This window comes from Thunnus albacares, chromosome 23 (assembly GCF_914725855.1).
Source record: "Thunnus albacares chromosome 23, fThuAlb1.1, whole genome shotgun sequence".
In the NCBI taxonomy this organism is placed as follows: domain Eukaryota; kingdom Metazoa; phylum Chordata; class Actinopteri; order Scombriformes; family Scombridae; genus Thunnus; species Thunnus albacares.
Genome location: NC_058128.1, coordinates 1,792,581 through 1,812,601, shown reverse-complemented (window position 1 = coordinate 1,812,601; position 20,021 = coordinate 1,792,581). Strand labels below are relative to the sequence as shown.

Below are 20,021 nucleotides of genomic sequence, written 5' to 3'. Positions count from 1 at the left end.
CATATTTTTACATGAGCTGTACATGAATGATTCCTATGAATGAGTTATGCGTTTGATACGGAAGTTCAATCCTGCCATAAAAAGAAAAAAAAGATTAAAAGTAAGGAATGACAAAAATAAAAATAGCCCAAGTAAGCCAAACTTATGATATCAAATCAAAATTATGTCAATGTCAATTTTAAGTCACAATTATGAGATTTAAAATGGAAAATTATGAGATACTGAGCCAAAACTTTGACTAATTAATATTATAAGACAGCAAATCAAAAATATGAAAATAAAGACTCATAGTAATTAAAAAACTTTTTAAGTCAAAATCAAGATTTTTTAGGTGTTCAAAAATATGAGATACTAAATCAGAAATATGAAAACTTAAAAGGCTGTAACTTAAAATGATGACTTTTATGTCAAATCATGGTCTTTTTGGAGGGTCAAAATGCTGAAAGCCAAATATTTGACTCATTATGTCATACTTGTAGAATTTACATGTTTTACCAAGTCAAAAGTATGAGATGATAATTTAAAATGATCTTTAAGATTATTATAAACTAACATACTTATGTCACCATTATGATAGAAGTTAACTGAGAATTATGACTTTTTAGTCAGAATTATGAGATCATATGAGATAGTTTGTCACAATTTTACAAATGCAACTTAAATTGCAAGATTTTCCAGATCAAAATTATGTGATAGTGAGTCAAAATATGATTTAAACAATATTAATGACAAAAACTCGTTAAGTTATTGGTTCAAAATTACGAAACAATTGAAACTTGTAAAAAATCTTGACTTTGTGAAATTATGAAATTTGTAAGTTTATCAAGTCGAACTTATGCAATACTAAGTCATAAATACTGAGTCAAAATAATTAGCAAGTCAAACTTTTGACTTTTGAGGGTATTTTTATTTTTATTAGTCTTAACTTTTCGTTCTTTTTATTCGTTTTTATGACAGAAATGGTCTTCCATAGAGTCCAGATGGTAATGAAGATTAAAAAAAAACTAAACCTAGGAACTTTATTTACATTTTTTAACATCTTACTCTCTTATTTACACTTTGTTCCTCCATTTTATATTCATTTCCATCTGAAATTAAGACATCCCGGGAGCGCTCCGGTAGCCTAATGATTACTGTGCACGCCATGTTGCTGGTTCGATTCCAGCCAGTGACCTCTGTTGCATGTCATACATGTCTCTCTCTCTCTCCCCATGTTTCCTGTCTGACTCCTCTCTATCAATAAAGGCAAAAAAAATGCCAAACATCTATTTAAAAAAAAAAAGAAGAAATTAAGACAGCCCAAAGCATCAGTTATTTTTCCAGGAAACAGAAATATTCCATGAGGATTGTTTCTTAAATTTTTTTTATCACAAAAAACACCACAGGGGAATGATGTTGCTCTGAACTGAGTATCTACATCCAATTATGTAACAAATAAAAAGAGCTGTTGAGATAATACAGATAATATTTGCTTCTGAATTGAGAATTGAGGAAAATAAAAGTCCGAAAAACCTTGAAGGCAAATGCACATCGAGCCGGGCTGTAAGCACTTAATGTTTCACTTCAAACTTAAAAATCAACCATCCAATCCTCAACACATAGAAAAAGAAAAAATCAATGCCACATTTAAATAAAAATAATACAATTCAGCCCTTATTTTTTTTGTCCAAAATCTGTGGCAGCAAATGACATCCGAAAAAAATCAAATCTAGCATGTTCTGAAAGGTGGTTTCTAACGTCGAGGTCTGACTAGAGTAAAGCTATCATTTCACAAATCCTAACAGGGGAAGTGTTCGGATCGTTGAAGGATAATTACCAAATGTTTTCCAGACAGGTAGTGTCCTCTCTCCCACAGATCTGTTTACTTCTAAAAAGCCCTTTCCACACGACTCCGTAGAAAGTTCTCCCTGTTTCTGATCAGCAGTCGAGCTTCTTTCTGTCTCTTGAGTCCACGTGGACAGCTCGTCTCGTCGGCAGTCAGGAGGGATTTATCCGTCCACCGACCTTCTGTCCATTTACCCGACTTAGACAGACTGGGCTTTGTTATGCATTTACTTTTTAAGTGCAAAAGCAGCTCCTATGCTAAGTTCCATTTTTTTGTTGTCGTTGTAAGTGGCGTGTACGACCGACCACTTCCTGTGAAATGTCCTTTCAGTCCCAGTGAACTTCCAGTTTTATTCCCTACAGCTTTGCTCGCTGGAAGAACGCCTGCACGGAGAGGAGTGAAGGAGAATCGTCAGGTGATCCATCAAACTGATCAAATAAACTGACAACCAGCCAATCTCATCGATTATAATAAAAAAAAAAAACAACTCAAACCTTAATGTAAGTTTTCAGGACTTTGATGTCTGGCTGCTGGATGACTTGACACAGCTCCTGTTAGAAAGAAAAAAACATGAAAACTGGGTGAAAAACACCTGAATAAAGGTAATATTTAATGTTTTAAGACTTAAAAGAAATACTCTGCTTTCAATAATAATTCTTTAATTCTTAAACCATCATTTCCTCCTTCATGTAAAAAACCAGAATCTCTGAATCTGTAAATATTGTTGATGTCTAAAGTTTTCCTGCTGGACACCAGATGTTTCCTCCTTCACTGTAAAGTTCAGTCTCAGTGTTTGTTCACTGGAGGCTTCAAGTTTCCACATCACACTTGTGTAAGGTTGCATACTGGACCACGATTGGCTCAAAACTGGTTGTGATGTCATGAATCATGCTCGTATATACGTGTTAAAAGTTTCCTTCTTCAGCAGATGAATGTGAAAACAAACTCTGCACAGAAGCAAAGTGAAGAAGTAGAAAAATGTTTGTTGTTGTTTTTGAGCGGAGGGGGGCGATAAGAACCGAAACTACGGATTTATTTTATGTAAAATATTAAATTTAAAGATGAATTCACAGAGAGCGAGTTGTCCGTCAGAGTAGAATATGTACGTTGTGTGAGTGTGTTGATATTTGGCATCTAGGCTCAAGGAAGCAGCACACTCAGCACAGCAGGCAGTGATGATGATGATGATACCCCTGAAGACCTCGTCCACACTAACCCCGGGATTCCACTGGGCGCGTGTGCGCCGCGTTCCGGCTCCGATGCGGTTTTGCTCCGTCCTCTGCACGGCGCCCTATTTCACCGGGAGCGCGTCAGAAGCAGAGCGTCTTCACTGCGGGGAAGCCTTCCACCATTAAAAGTCAGTTGCACTCCTACTACAGTAATTACAGCAGCCTAGTCAAAGCTGATAGTCCCTTAAGGCTACCGTAATTACTGCAGTAGCAGGGCAACTAAACTGTCCAATTGTGTTAACTTGCTCAGCTTTCGTTGATTTGGTCATTTTCCTTGATTTTTGTGCTTCTGCTGAGGTTAATTAGGCTACGTAGTTACATGGTTTCTTTATTCGTCTGTTTTAATTGCGTTTATTGTTGATATACGACCAGGAGTCTGCATGGGGTGTTTTATTTTGAAAATTGACCGGATGCTCAATGCTGTTTCGGTGTCTGACTTCCTGCCCAGCTCCATCTGCTCTGTGCTGCTTGACGCGGCTTCTGTGAAAAATAGACGAGGCGCCTATCTTTAGTGCAGCAGAGCAGAGAGACGCTTCTGGGAAGCTTCTGAAACGCGCCGCGGTGCGCCCGGTGGAGTCGGATACATTGACTAGAGCGGCCGCGATCAGCTCCAGCAGCCGCGTCAGAGCCGGAACGCGACGCACACGCGCCCGGTGGCATTTAGGGGTAAGCCCTTTTTCTGCCCCAGAAATGAAGCTTTTCCAAAAACCTCCTCCAGAGTTTGTAAATGTGAAAACGCTTGATGTTGTCATGTCTACGGGGAAAACTGAGCTTTGAAGAAACGCTGTTACAACGCTGACAGAACAGATGGTGACAGCAGTGCAGCGTTTCATTGGAAGAAGAAGAAGAAGAAGAAACACGACGACAATGGACGCGTGTCATTCTTGCTAAAAAAACTGTTTTAGAATTTAGTCGATAGATTCACATCTGAAATCAGGATATGCTGACTTTCAGGATCCTACATTTCCCATAAAGCAACTGGGTAGCATCTTCCCTTTTTCCTGCAGAACTGACCGACTTACCTGAGAGATTTCTGGCGACACCTGAAGTGAGGGCAGATACTCCTGCTGTAAGAACTGAATAAACTCCAGCCCCTAAAAAGGAGAAAATTCATCCATGTGTTAAAATACAGTTTTTAAAACTTGAAGAAAAGAAAGTTAGTGAATTAGTAAAACTGTTTTTACCCTTTTGAGATGAATCATTTTCAGCGTGACGGCACACTCTGACAGCGTCTGGAAAACAAACAACGTTCATACTGAATGCTGTGAAGCTGATAAAGCCGCGTGTTTCTAGGTCAGACGCCGGCACACAGAAACTCACCAGGACTGTCTGAGCGTCTGAGAGGTCAAAGGTCGGTTTGAGAGGAGCCAGGAAACATGCGGGGACGATGTGTTTGTAGATGAAGTCGGGGAAACCCACCATGCCGTCTTTACCTCCTGCGGTTTTGATCAGAACATCGTCAGAAACAGAAAAAAACAAAAAACAACAACAACAAAAAAAAAGTAAGTTTCATGTTTTTCTAGATTTTCTGACCCCACAGTTCCACGAGTTTGGAGAGGATGATGAAGCAGGTTTTCTGAGCGATGGGATCGGGGAAGTCCACGGCTCCCTGGATGATGGTGAAAACAACTCGCTCGATGTTCTCCGCTCCTTAACGCAAGGAAAAAAAAAAACAATTAAGGCTGGCAGAAAAGTGCTGGGATGAAGCGCTGCACATGGGTCTTGTTTCTATGACAACAACATCTTGACGCCGGCATGGACTAGCATCACGCTCAGTCATCAGTGTGTATTTATTAAACTCAAAATGAGACCAACGGAGTCTGAACAGACTTGTAAACGTCACTCTGATGTTTCCCCTTTAAGACCCGCCTCTGCTCTTCGCTCACCCTGATTGGCCATCACCTCGTTCATGCCACTTCCTGTGATGGTCTGGATGAAGCTGAAGTAGCTCCTCCTCAGCATCTGTTTCTCCAGCGCGGCCGCCTGGTCGTTGTCCTCCGCCGGCCGCGCCAACACCTCGAAGATGGCGGCCACGAGCGGCATGAAGACCTGCTGCAGGAACGGAGACACCTGCCGCTGCCGTGGCAACAAGAGAGAAGAGTTACCTCACTGTGGTCGATGATGATCTTTTGTCACCTTTTATCTCATATATAGTATTATTTTAATTGTCTAAATGTTGTCAACCATGTAAAGAACATTGTGACTTTGTTCTGAAGTGCTGCATAAGTAAAGTTCATTATTATTGATTAATATTAATTGATTAATATCAGTTTGAAAACAGATTTTCTCAGCGTACCTTGAACTTGGCGGTGATCTGGCTGATGAGTGGGATGAACTCCTGCAGGTCTTTGGCCTCGCAGTCCTTCAGCATGTGTTCGGAGGCTGCGGGGATGAAGGGCAGCACCTCTTCCTCCATGCAGATGATCATCCGGTGCAGGAAGGAGCGCACGGAGCTGCGCAGCACCCCCCGCTGGACGGGGCAGCTCAGCGCAGGCAGGAAGGTCTGCAGACAGTCTCTGTAGACCTCCGTACAGCCGCACTGCTTCACCGTCTGCTTGTTGCTGAAAGCTTTGCTGGTCCGACTGCAGAGAAGAAGAAATGATTGAATCTCTGATCATTTGTGTTATACTTCTATCAAGTTATTATTTTTTAGGGACTGAGCCCAAAACCTATTGTTTAACCCTGTTGTTTTTCGTGTGTTTGTTTGTTTGTTTCTTTATTATTACGCCACTTAAACCCTTAATTTGACCCCCTAAACATGCTCAAAAAATTAGGAAATTAATTTGTTTTACACACAGGTGTGAGCAAGACAGACATGTCTCACCCTGCAGAAAATTCTCATCCTGTCAGTCAATCTTTCAAAATAAAAGCACACCACACTTGTTATAAATATCCCTCATTTTTAAAAAGCAAAATGAGTGCGAGGTCCCGACCGACGCTGCTTTGCAGCTTTACTTGTTTCTGAAGCTTTTAAGTAACGTGTCTGAACGTCTTGTGTCGCTGTTCCCAAAACCTCCCGTCTGGATCCTCACCTGGCGAAGCCGACGGCGTGGCTCAGACAGTCGGCGAGGGCGGCCTGTCTCTCCTCCTCCGTCTCCTGCGGCAGTTTGGCGAGCAGCAGGCGGAAGGCGTCGATCAGCGGCGTCAGGAGGCTCCTCATCAGCGCCTGTTTCCTCTCCGCGGGACTCTCGCCGTTCACTATCAGCACGCCCGCCGCCTCGAACATGAAGAGCTGGTCGTCGCTGGTCAGGAGAGCCGGGAAGCCGTTTTCCTGGAGAGACGACAATTCAAAATCTTATTAACTTGTTTTTTAACTGTTTGTATTGTTTTCTACTGGAATTAATCTTGATTTTAATGTCACATTTCTTTAATTGCAAAAATCTGGGACAACAGTTAACTTTGGGCAGCTGAGAGTTTCTGGGTATAAGAACGATATGAGTGATTGATCAGATATTGATCCTTACAGGAGGAGTGAGTTCCAGCAGGTCCTGGATCCTGGTCAGGATGTCCTCAGTGAAGGCATTCATATGTTTACTGTCAAAAACAAGAGCGTCAACAACAACTCACAACACAAAGAACATCATGTTTATCACACAGGACGTCCTATTTGTCATCGTATTTACAAAGATATCAAGTTCTAATTTAGTTTGCACAAGATCCATATCTTATTATCAATATAACAAGTTATTATCTTGTGTGCACTTTCATTTTATTCAAGTTATAATGTTATCAGGACATCTAGATACAATCTTGTGCCCACAAATGTGACACAAAGTTAATATCTTTGCTCTGAAGTTATTATCTTAAGACTCATTAAAATATCATTAAGTTGAATAAACACGTCTGAGTTTAGTGCAGGACTGTAATGTACTCTAGTGGACTCACTGCAGAGTCTTGATGAATCTGGAGAAGAGGTAGGCCACTCTGCTGCGGACCTTTGGGCTGTTGTGTCTCAGTCCTCTTTGGTCCAGAAATGCCATCTGACAGTGAACGCAACACATTTAAACACATCTTCAGTCACACAGGAGTTATCTAAAAATGTATTTCAGAGTGTAGATTTTCTTATAATCTGCAAAAAAAAAAAAAAAAAGTTACTCACCAAAACATTTGGAATGTGCTGAGGCTCCACGATGAAGAATTTATCGTATCGAACAACCGTTTCAAAGAACTCCAGAGACACCGAGCTGTGCTGGTAGCTGCTGACGCTGCAGGACACCAGCTGAGGATGGAAATAAAGTAACGTTCAGGTGTCCGTACCGTCGAGCAGATAACTGAACTATACATATCAGAGTGGAATCATGTGACTGACCGTCCTCATCATGTCCTGCAGAGCACTCGTCTTCGCCGTGTCTCCGGAGAAATGAGCGCCGTGAGACGCCGGCAGGGCCTCGCCCAGCATGTACAGCAGCCTGATGGCCACCTCCACCTCCATGAACGGAGCCGTCTGCCAGTTCCTGAAAAACAAAAAAACAAAACACAAATACAAGATAAACTTATTTATTGTTTGACTGGAGTAAAAACCTGTAGACTGGACTACTGACGCCTGCTGGTTCAGACCTCCATGCAGATTTTCATTGGTGTGATTGTTACTGTTATTATTTATTTATTTGGTAACACTTTACCTTAAGTCCTCCTATTTAACATCCATAAGCATTATATTAACATTCAGTAAATATATATTAAATATAATGTAGTTATGAGCAGATATATGAACATATGTACAGAATTTGTCAACTATAATATGACGACATATTACATTATTACATTCATTATCTGTTTATACAGCAGCACAGGAGGAGTTATAGTTGTTGACTAACACATTAATAAACATTTATATCGTTATAGTGTACTAACTGTTTTTATGCTGTTTCTAAATGTCAAATATAGAGACTTAAAATAAGGCGTTACTGTGTGTTTTAGCTTCTTTTAGTTAATAATGGTGTTAAATGTGCATGATTAGGGCTCATATCCTGATAATGATACCAGTGTTTCCCATAGGTTGACTGCCTTGGAGCGGCGGCAGCGGCGGCGGGAGGGGGGGGACTCAAGAAAGAGACTCACCAGACATTTCTCTGTCAAACAGCGGCTCACATTGACACTAAAATGAGAATTGCTGGTCCACTTTAAAAGTCAGTCCACCTTAAGTGAGCCTGGTCAAGCTAACGCGTTGTTGCTAACTTCGGGGCTAACCCCCTTTGATAGATGAGTATTTTCTTTGTCTTGAGGAGCTGCAGCATTTATTAACTGACAATCTGTAGTCTGCACTCTACATTTACTGCCAGATCGACAACTTACTGCTAAACTTTTCGTCTGCTCCGCTCGCGCTTACGTCACGTTTCTGCCGCTCGCGCGACTACACACGCACATTACGTTACTCTTGTACCTTTCACGTAGATGAACGAAGAGGAGGAGGATGACTAAAAAAAAAATCCACAATAACGCAGGGTTTTTGTACACAGTGTACGAGTGAAAATCATTAGTAGCACGTTGACATTAATGATCGTCTGAAATTTTAGCAGCGGTGCTCATATTCAAAATGAATATAGGGAAAACACTGGATACATATTATACCCCCCCCCCATCGTCTGTCCATCTGTCGCATGGATTAAATGACTTCTTGGCTTTTTACTTGCAAAGCTTTTATTGTATTTACAGTAACATAACAAGTGTAGTTGTCAACTTGAGTGCTTCGCCTGGTTCACTGTCTCTCCTCTGCTCCGCTGTGTCGCATCACAGAGCAGAGGAGAGAAGCAGCATGACCATAAATGACAATAAAACGCAGTAGAGACTCTCTGAAATGAAGCGAGTGCACATAAATTAGGTAAATACTATGAGTAATCCCTCTATTGTGTCATTTCCTCTGCTCTGTGTGTTTCAGCGAGGGCGGGGCTCGGCCTCCCGTGTGTGTGCAACACAGCGGAGCAGAGGAGAGACAGTGAACCAGCTACGTTACTGTAAGAGCAATAAAAGCTTTGCAAGTAAGAAGCCAACAGTAATTTATTAATGTAATCCACAAAAGGTGGACGGACTCTAAATGAATGGTGCTCTAACACCTTTTTACTTTATCTCAGGATTACATTGTTCAAATCTGGTGATCCAACAGTTGGTGGCGCTGTCACAAATCGTTTTTTTTTTTCTCTCTACATAAGTAAATTCAGGCTCTTACTGCATGGTGTTGGTGAAGACTCGGCGTACGGCCTCCAGCAGCAGCTCTGGAGACACCTGAGCCAGACGGTCCAACAGCATCTTCAGCTGCTTCCTGTACTCCACGAACATCGCCTCGTCCTCACCCTGACCGACGAAACCAGAGGGTCCGTTACTGTTTAACGTTCACCGAGTCTAACGGCTAAAAGTCAGCACCGAATAATGAAAAAATACCTCGTTTTCAAAGTTGTACTCGTCGTCGTATGTCAGTTTCTTCATGACGGCGAGCATGATTGCCTGCAGTGAAAATGCAAAGTATTAATATTTTATCTTGAAAATATAAAGCTACAACTAACAGCATCATCGCAATCAAACACTCACCTCTATGTTTGTTTTCTGCTGGTCTGTCAGCTGGGGAAGCTACAAAAAAACAAAAAACATATTGTAAAAGTGTTTCCTAAACTAAAACAACAAATTCAACTCACAGAAAACTCACAACATTCATTTGAGTAGCGGCAGAAATTTTACACCATTTCCAATATGTAAAAAAAATCACTAACAAATGCAACATGTCAAAGTATTTTTATATATTCTACTAACTTCCTATAAAGTGATTAAGGCGATAATTTATTATTTAAATGGTCTAAAATACCAGAAAGACCAAAGTTATTTAATTGCTTTTATGTCCAAAACTTCAACATATTTATTTCTAATACTTATAATATTTATATGAATGTGCAATATGACTGAAAGCTCCAGAAAAGCTACTAAATGGTTCTTGTAATTGCAACTGAAGATATTTAGTTTAACATTATATAAGACTAAGAAAGCAAACTCTCACAACTGAGTGGCTGAAATTAGAGAATATTAGAAAATATTAATATAATAGTTGGCTCCGTTATCAATAAGGCTTCTCAACTGAATATCTATTGATTAATTGATTAAGATGAATGAATCGTAGAAGCTCTACAATCAATATTTCCTGACATCTCCACAACTTTATTCCAGGACTTCCCACCAAGAAGAAGCTTGTAATTCCTCCTGACTCGTCTAGAGCCGCGTCGATTAGCTGATCGACCCAAACCTTTATTGGTAGCTATTCTGATCATTGATAACTGGTTTTAGTCATTTTAAAATAAAAATACCAAACGCTTGCTGGCAACAGCTTCTCAAATGCAAAAATTTGTTGCTTTTCTGTGTTTTATATACTTGTAACTTGAATATTTTTGGGTTTTCGGCTGTTTTTCGGACATAACAAGACATCTGAAGACATCATCTTATACAGATTAAACAATTAATTGATTAACCGATTATAATAATCATTATTATAATCATTATTTGCAGCCCTACATTGGTCCAGTTGACGCTTCAGGACTCACCTGTTTGAGGACGTGCAGGTATTCGTAGCAGAAGCCGACGATGTTGGCGGAGATGTCGTCGTCCTCGTGCACCAGCAGCTGCAGCAGCAGCGGCACTTTGGCCTCCATGGCCTGCAGCGTCTCGGCCGCCTCCTTCACGTTGCCGGACTTGGCCAGCTTGGTCCAGCTCAGCACCAGACTCTGTCCCATCCCGTTCACCAGCCGCGAGAACTTGGCCAGGAAGTCCACGTCCTCCTCCTGACGAGACAGGAAGAGAGAAATAAAAACTTCTGCCATCCAGGAAGCAGGAAAAGCCTCTGGGTGTGAATATAAACATGTGGCTCTGAAGTAAACCTGGTCCTCTTTTCTCTCATATCTGCACTGAGCTGCAAAGACCAAACCAACCACCATCGACTGTTTTCTCTTCACACACTTTCTAAGACATTTTAATACCATCTGATGGAATTTATTACCAATTAAAAATCTAAACCTCTCATTTCCTGTCTACTTCTTTACTACCAATCAAAACTAAAAATATGCAACATGTACTAACTGGATTTTAACAATCACACACAAAAAGGACGGGTATCCATATTAGCAATTAAATGATGTTTAAAACACACTATCATGTAGTTATAAGCAGATATATGGACAGTTATAACTTGTCCTGTGAAGAAATCTTATATTATTACAGCTGTGTTTTACTATATTGTCATTATCTGTTCATACAGCAGCAAACACATCTGGGTGTCCACAGGAGGAATTACAGTAAACACTTATATCTGCAGACAGCTGCATTACAGTGAGTTATAAACCTTTTATTAACTGGTTATATGATGCTCATGAATGTTAAATAAATGCTAAATATGGGCGGATTAAAGTAGAGTGTTACCAGTTACGTAGTGAAAACATGCATCTCAACTATTTTCCATTTTTTTCAGCTATTTCAGGGTTTGGATGAATAATTATGGTTAATATTAAAGGTCATGTTTGGACTGTCTGCTTCCTTGTCTCACCTCAGTGACTCAGAGCTGCTTAGACCTGAACTCGACTGTCTTGTCTACAGCGCTAACTGATGAAATGATGGACGGAAGTTGCGATAAACCAGAAATTTCCTTTAAGAATGACTTTTTACAGCTTTTTATCGTCATGGAAACCCTGCTTATGTCACCAGACATGTTCATTGCTCCAAAATGAACCTCTCACGTCACTGCAGATCGTTAAAACCGAAGCAGAGCTCTGGCAGGTGGACTCTCACCTGATCCACGTTGAAGAATCCAGCGGACTGCAGCACTTGGCACAGAGACTCCACCAGCTTGGTTTTATCGACGGGGTCCATTCCTTTGTTGACGATTTCAAACAGGCAGTCGCAGGCCTCCTCTCTGAGCTCCTCCACCGACATCTGACTCAGCAGCAGGTTCACAAACCTGAAACCGTGAAGCGTGTGATACATCAGAAAACTGCTCTTTTCTCTGGCTGGTTCTGTTTGTTAAAGCCTCTGGAAACGTGGCTTGAAATTATAAAAAAAATGCATATATGATATCAAAGTTGAGTGTCTCATTAAGCATCCACAACAATCTGAATGAAAATAAACATTCATAACTATTAGAAAACTGAGCTCAAACAGCTCATTTGGCTGCTCAAAGCATTTCTCAGGACTGTGTGGGCGTGTCCAGATCACGTTTGATTGACAGCTCACTTTCAGCTCAGGTACTGTTTTATTTTCTATTCATTCACTAAAATGTTTTGCTGATATGGAATAAAATACCAAATCTATCAAATGGACCCTACTTGGTTAAAAACTTGACTAATCAACTAACTAGCAAAACAGGTCAAACCACCCAAATCTGTGTTTTTATTTAACTATACCTCCCAGAGTATGATGCTAATCGTTTTAGCATCCTCCATTCACATACATGAAACAGTTAGCATAGCTTGAACGTTTTGCTAGTAGCTACCAAATCTATCGAATGGACCCTACTTGGTCAAAGGTTTGACTAATCCACTAACTAACAAACTAGGTTAGACCACCTGAAACTGTGTTTTTATTGAACTATACCTCCTGGAGTATGGCGCTAATCGTTTTAGCATCTTCCATTCACTTACATGAAACAGTTAATATTAGCTTTTCTATTCAAAACTACCCCGGTGGTCTACTAGTTATCTTGACTAATCGGCTAACTAGCAGACTAGACTAGACCACACATATCTGTTTTTATTGAACTATACCTCCCAGACTAAGAAGCTAAGTGTTTTAGCATCTTTCATTCACTTACATGAAATGGTTAGCATTAGCATTGCTATGCTACACTTTTGAGCTACTTATCCACTCAGTGATTAATACAGATTTGGATGGTGTAGCCAAGTCTGCTAGTTAGCTTAACATAGTAACTTTTAAACTATATCAGGCTAATTGAATTCTCATTCTAGCTAAAAGCAAAGAAAAGTGCACTGCATTGTTTTATCATGGGGGAGATGAGAGAAAGTGTTGTGAAGTCAGCTTGGCCAGATAGCCACGTCAATCATCTTTCTCCTAAATATGATTGCGCAGGTATTTATTACGTAATAAATTCCCTAGTTTAGCCCCGCCTAACTGACACCCAGTAACAAGGGAAGGGAGAGAAACTTTCTGAAGAATTACATAGACTACGTCAAAGGCTGTTCTCATAGTTTTTAGGTGTTTACTTTATGCACATTAGATCCCAAATTACATGATTAATAGCCAATCATGGATTTGCCTTTCCAGGGGCTTTAAAGTCTCTCTTTTGTGTGTTTGTGAAGAGCGAGAGACTGACCGGTCGTTGGCGATGAGGTTGAGGTCGATCCAGGACACGTAGGCTCCCACCACCTCCAGACACTGACAGGTGAGCTCTGGGTGGGACTGCTGGTACGTCTGCAGGATCTGGAACCAGGACTCCACCAGGTTTGGGATGCACTGCTCCCGCATGGTGTCTTTGATTAAAGTGTTCCTGCGCGTCTCCTGAAGTGAGGAAGGAAACGAGAAGATGAGTCCGTCAGTTCAAAGTACAAACTCACTTCACAGATACATCAGATTTTAATTCTGACATCAGTATCTTTGAAGGAAGCATAAACATGCAATAATCCCCCAACGTCTGCTGATAATCAAACACATTTCCAGCTTTATTTTAACTCTGCTGATGGGACCCCCGTCATTAGAAAGCGTGATCTTGCCTCAGGTGCGTGCAGGATGTCTCGGTCCACCACCTCGGCGTCGATGGCCATGAGCGTCCTCAGGTAGACGTCCACGCCGTGAGGGTTCAGACCCACCAGAGACAGGATGTCGAAGAAGAACTTGGGCCACAGAGTCAGGTACTCCATGACGAAGGTCAGGGCGAACACCTGAGCTGCTTTGTTCCTGATGAAGGGCTTCTCAGGCTGAGCGTTTATCAGCTGCACAGACGGAAGAAAACATCAACAGTCTCAGTTAAAACTCATAATTGATCGTTCTTATCTAATTTCTTCTTTAATTTAGCCCATTATTTCGTTTTTGATTTTTTTTAACCCTTTAATAGTTTAACCCACTAAAATGCAACTGAATTTTTTGAGATTTCTTTTTAATTTTGAGCCTCCATTGATGACGTTGTGAAGTAGCAAGGGATCATGGGAGTTGTTGTCTTCATTGTTAAACAAGCAGCTTCTCCTGGTTGGGATTACTTCAGTGTTCATCATTCAGGAGATTTTTATTCGCAGACGTCTCCTCTTGTCTAAAACCCCTTATTAATAACAACCCTCCACCCCCCCCAACCTCCACAGGATATATATGACTTTATTTTCATGTTTGTTTATGGTGTATCGTTGTGTCAAAGTTGCTCAGTTAACCTCCAGAGTGTTTCTCAGCTGATAAAGATGATTTAAAAAGGACGATACTTGTGTTTTACATGTTTTCTGCGACATATGATGAGATGCTGTACCTGACACTGGAGCCACTTCATCAGAGTCTCTCTGATGAGCTGCTGCTGAGCGCCACTCAGACCAGCGTGTCTGCAACACAACCAACGGTACACCTGTCAGTTCAGTCGGATAAAACAATCGTTCCTACAGAGAAGATACCGCACTGGGTTCTTCCTCCTCACCTGAACTTGATCTGATGTTCCAAAACTTGGAAGCAGAAGAACTTCACATGGTCGTCACTGAAACAATAAAATATGTTTAAACACACGTGAAACACGATCCATAAAAAAAAAAAAAAAAAGCTAACTTGTTATCTGGGCAGGTGGTTTAGTTTGAGCTGAAACTCACTTGTAAATCCCTTTAGCGAGGGCCTCTGCACACACCTCCCAGGCATCCTGAGACTCCTTCAGCTGCTCAAAGTATGCCATGGCCTGAAGACACACATGACAAGACACAATACTCTCATGATATCTGGAATTTGACGCAGGAGTGGTGACACTGCTGAGTTGGAAAAAAAGTGATATGAAGTAAAAAGAGTATTCTCTAGAGCTGCAATGATTAGTCAACAGATAATAAATTAGTTTATTTTTAATTAAATAATCGTTTTAGTCATTTTAATAGAAATATTAGCTTGTTTAAATGTCTCAGATAAGGGTGGGAATCTTTGGGAATATCGATTCTGGATTGAACGGAAAAGGAGGCACTCCAACACACTGTATGCCACACCATTCACTGGATTATCAAGATATTTCAATATATAAATTATGAAAATAATAGATATGGATATGAATAATTTCATCCAAGCAGCTGACATGAATAAAAACTGAAATATGGAGGTGGGATGTGTGTGTGTTTAGTGCCTGTGTGGCTGATTTAGTTGGTGTTTTGATTGTGTAACTGACCTATTTACTGGTGATGATGTCAGCAGGAAGTCAGATTTCAACTGATCCACCTGTGTCGACTCTGTTTGTCTTGTTTCTACTGACGGAAAAACCCCCCAGCGCCTCTACGTCCTCCTCAATGTATAAAAACTGCCGACGTGTTTTCGTTTTCCAATGTTCCACTATATGTTCACCAGCTAGTCTACAGCTAACTGTGTCTGTTCGGTGCTGAGCAGGTAGTGTACGTGTGAAAACGAGGCTATGAGAGCGCTGAGAGTGAACCAGAACAGTAAAAGTTGCAGCCAGACAGATAAACAATGAGCTGAAACTCACTATAAAGCTCCGTAAAGCCGAGAGGAGCTGCAGAGTCTCTGATGATTCTCTGTAGGTTCATCACTACGAGCCACGACCAACACATTACATCCAAATATCTATTAAAGCTGCTTTCACTTCTTCCATAATAAATAACATTTGTGGGTGAAATGTTCTGAAACTCGGGAGCTTCTTACCCTCTGCCTGTAGCCGGCGTCGGCGTTCGGGTTGAGCCCCAGCAGGGCCTGCTCGTCCATGATTGCAGCGACAGACTGGCAGGCCATTCGTGGGTTAGCTTTCCTCCAAGGCAGGTTCACTCCTCTCTGCTGCTGTCAGGCAGATTCCTTTCATCTGGAAAATCAAAGCATGAAGGAAGGAAAACGTGAGGAAACACTTTCAACTGTGGTGGAAGAAAGTAGAAGGAGTAATTCCTCAATGTAAAGATACTCCATTATAGGTAAAAGTCCTGTATCTAAAATCCTACTTGAGTAAAAGTAAAACTACATTTTCTTTAAGTATTATAAGAAGAACTTGTTGAGCAATAAATCCTCCATTGTAACTGATATATTAGCTAAATATTAAGTACATTATTAATCCTTATGCATCAGCAGTGGTGAAAAGTAACCAAGTAAGTACAGTTTTGAGGTACTTGTACTTTACTTGAGTATTTCCTTTTGTTGCTACTTTATACTTCCACTACATTAGGGAAAAATGACTATTTGGTGGAGCTGTTAACAACTCATAGACATGTGAAATGTGACCCCGACTACACACTGCTTTTTGTAAGACGTCAAAAGCCAAAAAGGTTGGAAACCACTGGTTTCATCTTTAACAATGTGTTGTATTTTAAAAGCTTGTTATATTATCCATTGTGTCAAATCTGCATCTGAAAAGTAACTAAAGCTGTCAAATAAATGTAGTGGAGTAGAAAGTACAATATTTCCCTCTGAAATGTAGAAAGTAGCATCACATGGAAATACTCAAGTAAAGTACGAACAGTAGGTGATTTGACGGGGATGAAGGGGGGGGGGGGGGTCCCCCTTGTTAGCAAAATTACCAAAATGCCTCCCCCCTCTCAACCCACTAGTAGCAGAGAGAGTGCAGGGGTTAGCCTGGTCTGCCTGACTCATTGATCCTTTATCTCACTGAGGTTTGTTTAAGTTAGAACCTATGACCCCGACTCTGAAATATCAGCAGCCTGACTGAGCTGAGTATTGATAAATCCATGGCGCTGTCTGTGGTGCTGAAGTAGCAGAAGGATTTGTAATTGCGCCTTTTTCCTTCAGTCCCGCCCTTCTGTCAGTTTCGTCTTGGATTTATAATAATCTCTAAACTACAGTGCATTCAGAAAGTACTCTAAACCCTTCACGTTTTTCACTTTTTTGTTATGTTCCATCATCAATCTACACTCAATACAGGGCTGGTGCCGATTGGTGATCAATTGGCGATTGAAGAGACGATCAACGGTTTTTCCTAACCAGTGCTATCGCTGAGGGGGTTGAAGAGAGAGAGAGAGAGAGAGAGAGAGAGAGAGAGAGAGAGAGAGAGAGAGAGAGAGAGAGAGAGAGAGAGAGAGAGAGTGTGTGTAAGTGTGTGTGAGACAGTGAGGCTGGCGAGCAGAAAGTATGAAGTTAATTATATAGCTGTGAACATAAATTCAATTGATTGGACATGATCTGGAAAGGCCCACAACGGTCTATATAAGGTCTCACAGCTGACAATGTATATCAGAGCAGAAACCAAGCCATGAGGTGGAAGGAACTGCCTGCAGAGCTCAGAGACAGGATTGTGTTGAGGCAAAGATCTGGGGAAGGCTAGAAAAAAAAAAGTCTGCTGCATTGAAGGTTCCCAAGAGCACGGTGGCCTCCACAATTCTTACACGGAAGGAGTTTGGTCTGAATGTACTGTGTATACTATAAATGCTCAATTCTATATATATACACATTACCGTAAAGTGACAAGTAGCAACGTGTAGTCGTGGAAGAGCGAGAGGATCATAGACACACTGCTGCCTGTAGTATTCCTATAATTTTCTTATAATATTTCTATAATCATTCAGTAGCGTTTGTGCTGCTGAATATACACCCCAGACTAATCCACCTCTCTAACTAAATATTTTAGGGGAGACATGACTACAGATATAATTTATACTATTGATGTTTGATGTCACCTGGGAGTGGAGCAGGTCATGTGACTGAGAACATTAACCAATTAGATTACAGTTACATAATTACAGGTAAAGTTTATAAGACTACAGTGTGTTATGAATAATAAGCTTTATTAAAGCGCTTAATGTCCACATCCAGTAAAAGACTAGGCCTACACAAAATATGTATTCAGCCTAAAAGCAGTTCTGTAAAATCTAAATTAAATTACCAATTATAATATAAAATATGTGGCTGGGCCTGTATGATAATCCTGCAGTCACACTGGGCCATCACCCCTGTTAGAAATGAACAAATCACCTACTGAGTACAAGTACTTCAATATTGTACTTAAGTGCAGTACTTGAGTAAATGTACTTCGTTACTTTCCAGCACAGACTGTATTTACAGAGGATGAACAATACAACCTGACAGCTCACATGATGCAACACAGCGTCAACAATTTTGGCCACGATGTCGCGTTGTTAATTAAACACCACTAATTAAACAGGTACACGGGTCATTTTAGGGGTTGGATGTCTACAATAAACGAGCTGTTTTTTGAGGCTGAAGATGCGAGCTGCTGGCCGGGCCACTCCTCAGAAAAGTTGACCCAGCGAGCTAACAACTTCGCTCCGCCAGCAGAATAGCTGACTGCGGCTAACTGCAGCTAGCGTTAGCCGACTAGCCTCAGAGCTCGCCTGCTGGATCATCCTGACACTGGTACACGTTATAAAACCGGGAAATCTTTCTTTAACAGCGATACAGAGAGTCTACAGGGAGTAAAAGGCATTTAATGGCGCTTTTTTATCCTTGTTTAGTTCGTCTCTGTAACGGTTACTTGCTTCCTTCAATCACATCATCGCTGTGAAAATCTCACGGTGACAAACTCCGCTAACCGTTTTTTATTTAACGTAAAAAAGAAACGACACTTTCCGAAAAGCTCACCTTAGTTAAGCCTCAATTCATCGGGTGTTTTCTCTCCTCTCTCTCTCTGTCGTTAAATCATCACGGAGCCGCTGCGAAGCCTCCAGAAATCGGTTGCATGTCGGTTACACGACAGAAGCGGTGGTGCGGCGTGTCCGCCCGGTTAGCATCCGGGTCGCCAATTTTTTTTCCCTAGGACGGCGAAGTCATGACCCGCCCTACTGTGCTTATGATTGGCTAGTACTCGCTTCCTTCGTTGGTTGGATTGGTTAGGTTTAAGCATGAGGATTGGAATTGGTTAGAAGTAGTAGTAACAATATCGGGGTAAGCCAATCAGAGGCAGAGTAGGGCGGGTCATGACATCGCCATCCTAGGAAAAAAAATATCGCATCCGGGTCACCGCCGCAGGAAGAGATTCACTCAAAAGTACAAATATTAACAGTAAAACCTAATTCACGTATTATTATATTTGTTAAAATGTGTATTATTCGTGGGGGATACCGTGAAACTGTATTAATGACGACATAAAATCGTTATTTGATGGCTAAAGTTCGCGTACTGTAACGACGCTGAAGTTGGGTTCAGATTCGTAGGAAAGTTAAAGGAAGAGTTCAATATTTTTCACGCGAGTATTAAAATAATAGTTAACAGCATTTTTGCCTGTTACCCCTTAAAATAAAGCAAAGTCTGCCTGGGACCCCTCCTCACATGTTGCACTGTCTACCAGTTAAGTTACCAATTAACCGCTTGAAGACTGGTTGTCTTGATCCATCGGTTAATCATTTTATCCATAAAACGTCAGAAAATATTGAAAAATATCCATTAAACTTCCCCACAGTCCAAAGTTACATCTTCAAATGTCTGGTTTTGTCAGACTGATAGCAATAAATGCAACAAAAAAGCAATAAATCAATACATTTGAGAAGCTGAAGCTTATTTTTTCAAAATGTCAATTACAATTAGTCAGTTATCAGAATAGTTGCTGATTACTCTTTTGTCGATGGAATAATCGATTAATCGACTAACCTTGCAGCTCTTGAAAGAGAACTCATTTTGTTTTATTTGAATAACTTTTAGAGGCTTGAGGATATCTGATACTACAACAGAATACCTCAACTTAGAAACAGTGCAATAAAAAACCGTGATGTATTGAGCCATTTCTCATTGAAATAGTTACTTTATTACTCAAGCAACAAGTACATACAGTTTTAAAAAGCAACTAAAGAGGTTATTCTTGGGTAAATGCCTGCAAAATATCTAATCAGTAAGAAGTCAGGTTCTTATGGAAC

General features: G+C 40.8%; 1 protein-coding gene across 1 annotated transcript; it reads right to left on the bottom strand.

Moving 5' to 3' along the window:
* Window positions 1–1,346: 1,346 nt before the first annotated feature.
* Window positions 1,347–18,911, bottom strand: xpot (exportin, tRNA (nuclear export receptor for tRNAs)). The gene is made up of 25 exons (XM_044343117.1): window positions 18,754–18,911; window positions 15,859–16,012; window positions 14,817–14,899; window positions 14,651–14,707; window positions 14,489–14,558; window positions 13,749–13,967; window positions 13,352–13,536; window positions 11,815–11,983; window positions 10,578–10,814; window positions 9,580–9,618; window positions 9,433–9,495; window positions 9,221–9,345; window positions 7,364–7,508; window positions 7,154–7,273; window positions 6,940–7,034; window positions 6,519–6,588; window positions 6,087–6,325; window positions 5,351–5,636; window positions 4,941–5,130; window positions 4,588–4,704; window positions 4,375–4,490; window positions 4,239–4,286; window positions 4,077–4,148; window positions 2,320–2,376; window positions 1,347–2,208 (listed from the first exon to the last, which is right to left on the bottom strand). The coding sequence occupies exons 2-25, from the start codon at window positions 15,943–15,945 to the stop codon at window positions 2,182–2,184; spliced, it is 2,916 nt and encodes a 971-aa protein (XP_044199052.1). The 5' UTR covers window positions 15,946–16,012; window positions 18,754–18,911; the 3' UTR covers window positions 1,347–2,181.
* Window positions 18,912–20,021: the final 1,110 nt, after the last annotated feature.

What these genes read in the sequence shown, in the direction of transcription:
- xpot (XM_044343117.1), bottom strand. Translation starts at nt 15,945, where the DNA reads ATGGCCTGCCAGTCTGTCGCTGCAATCATGGACGAGCAGGCCCTGCTG. An exon ending in ACGCCGGCTACAGGCAGAGG is followed by an intron (nt 14,900 to 15,858) that starts GTAAGAAGCTCC and finishes GTGTGTCTTCAG; the next exon opens with GCCATGGCATACTTTGAGCA. An exon ending in CAGACGCTCAGACAGTCCTG is followed by an intron (nt 4,287 to 4,374) that starts GTGAGTTTCTGT and finishes TTTGTTTTCCAG; the next exon opens with ACGCTGTCAGAGTGTGCCGT.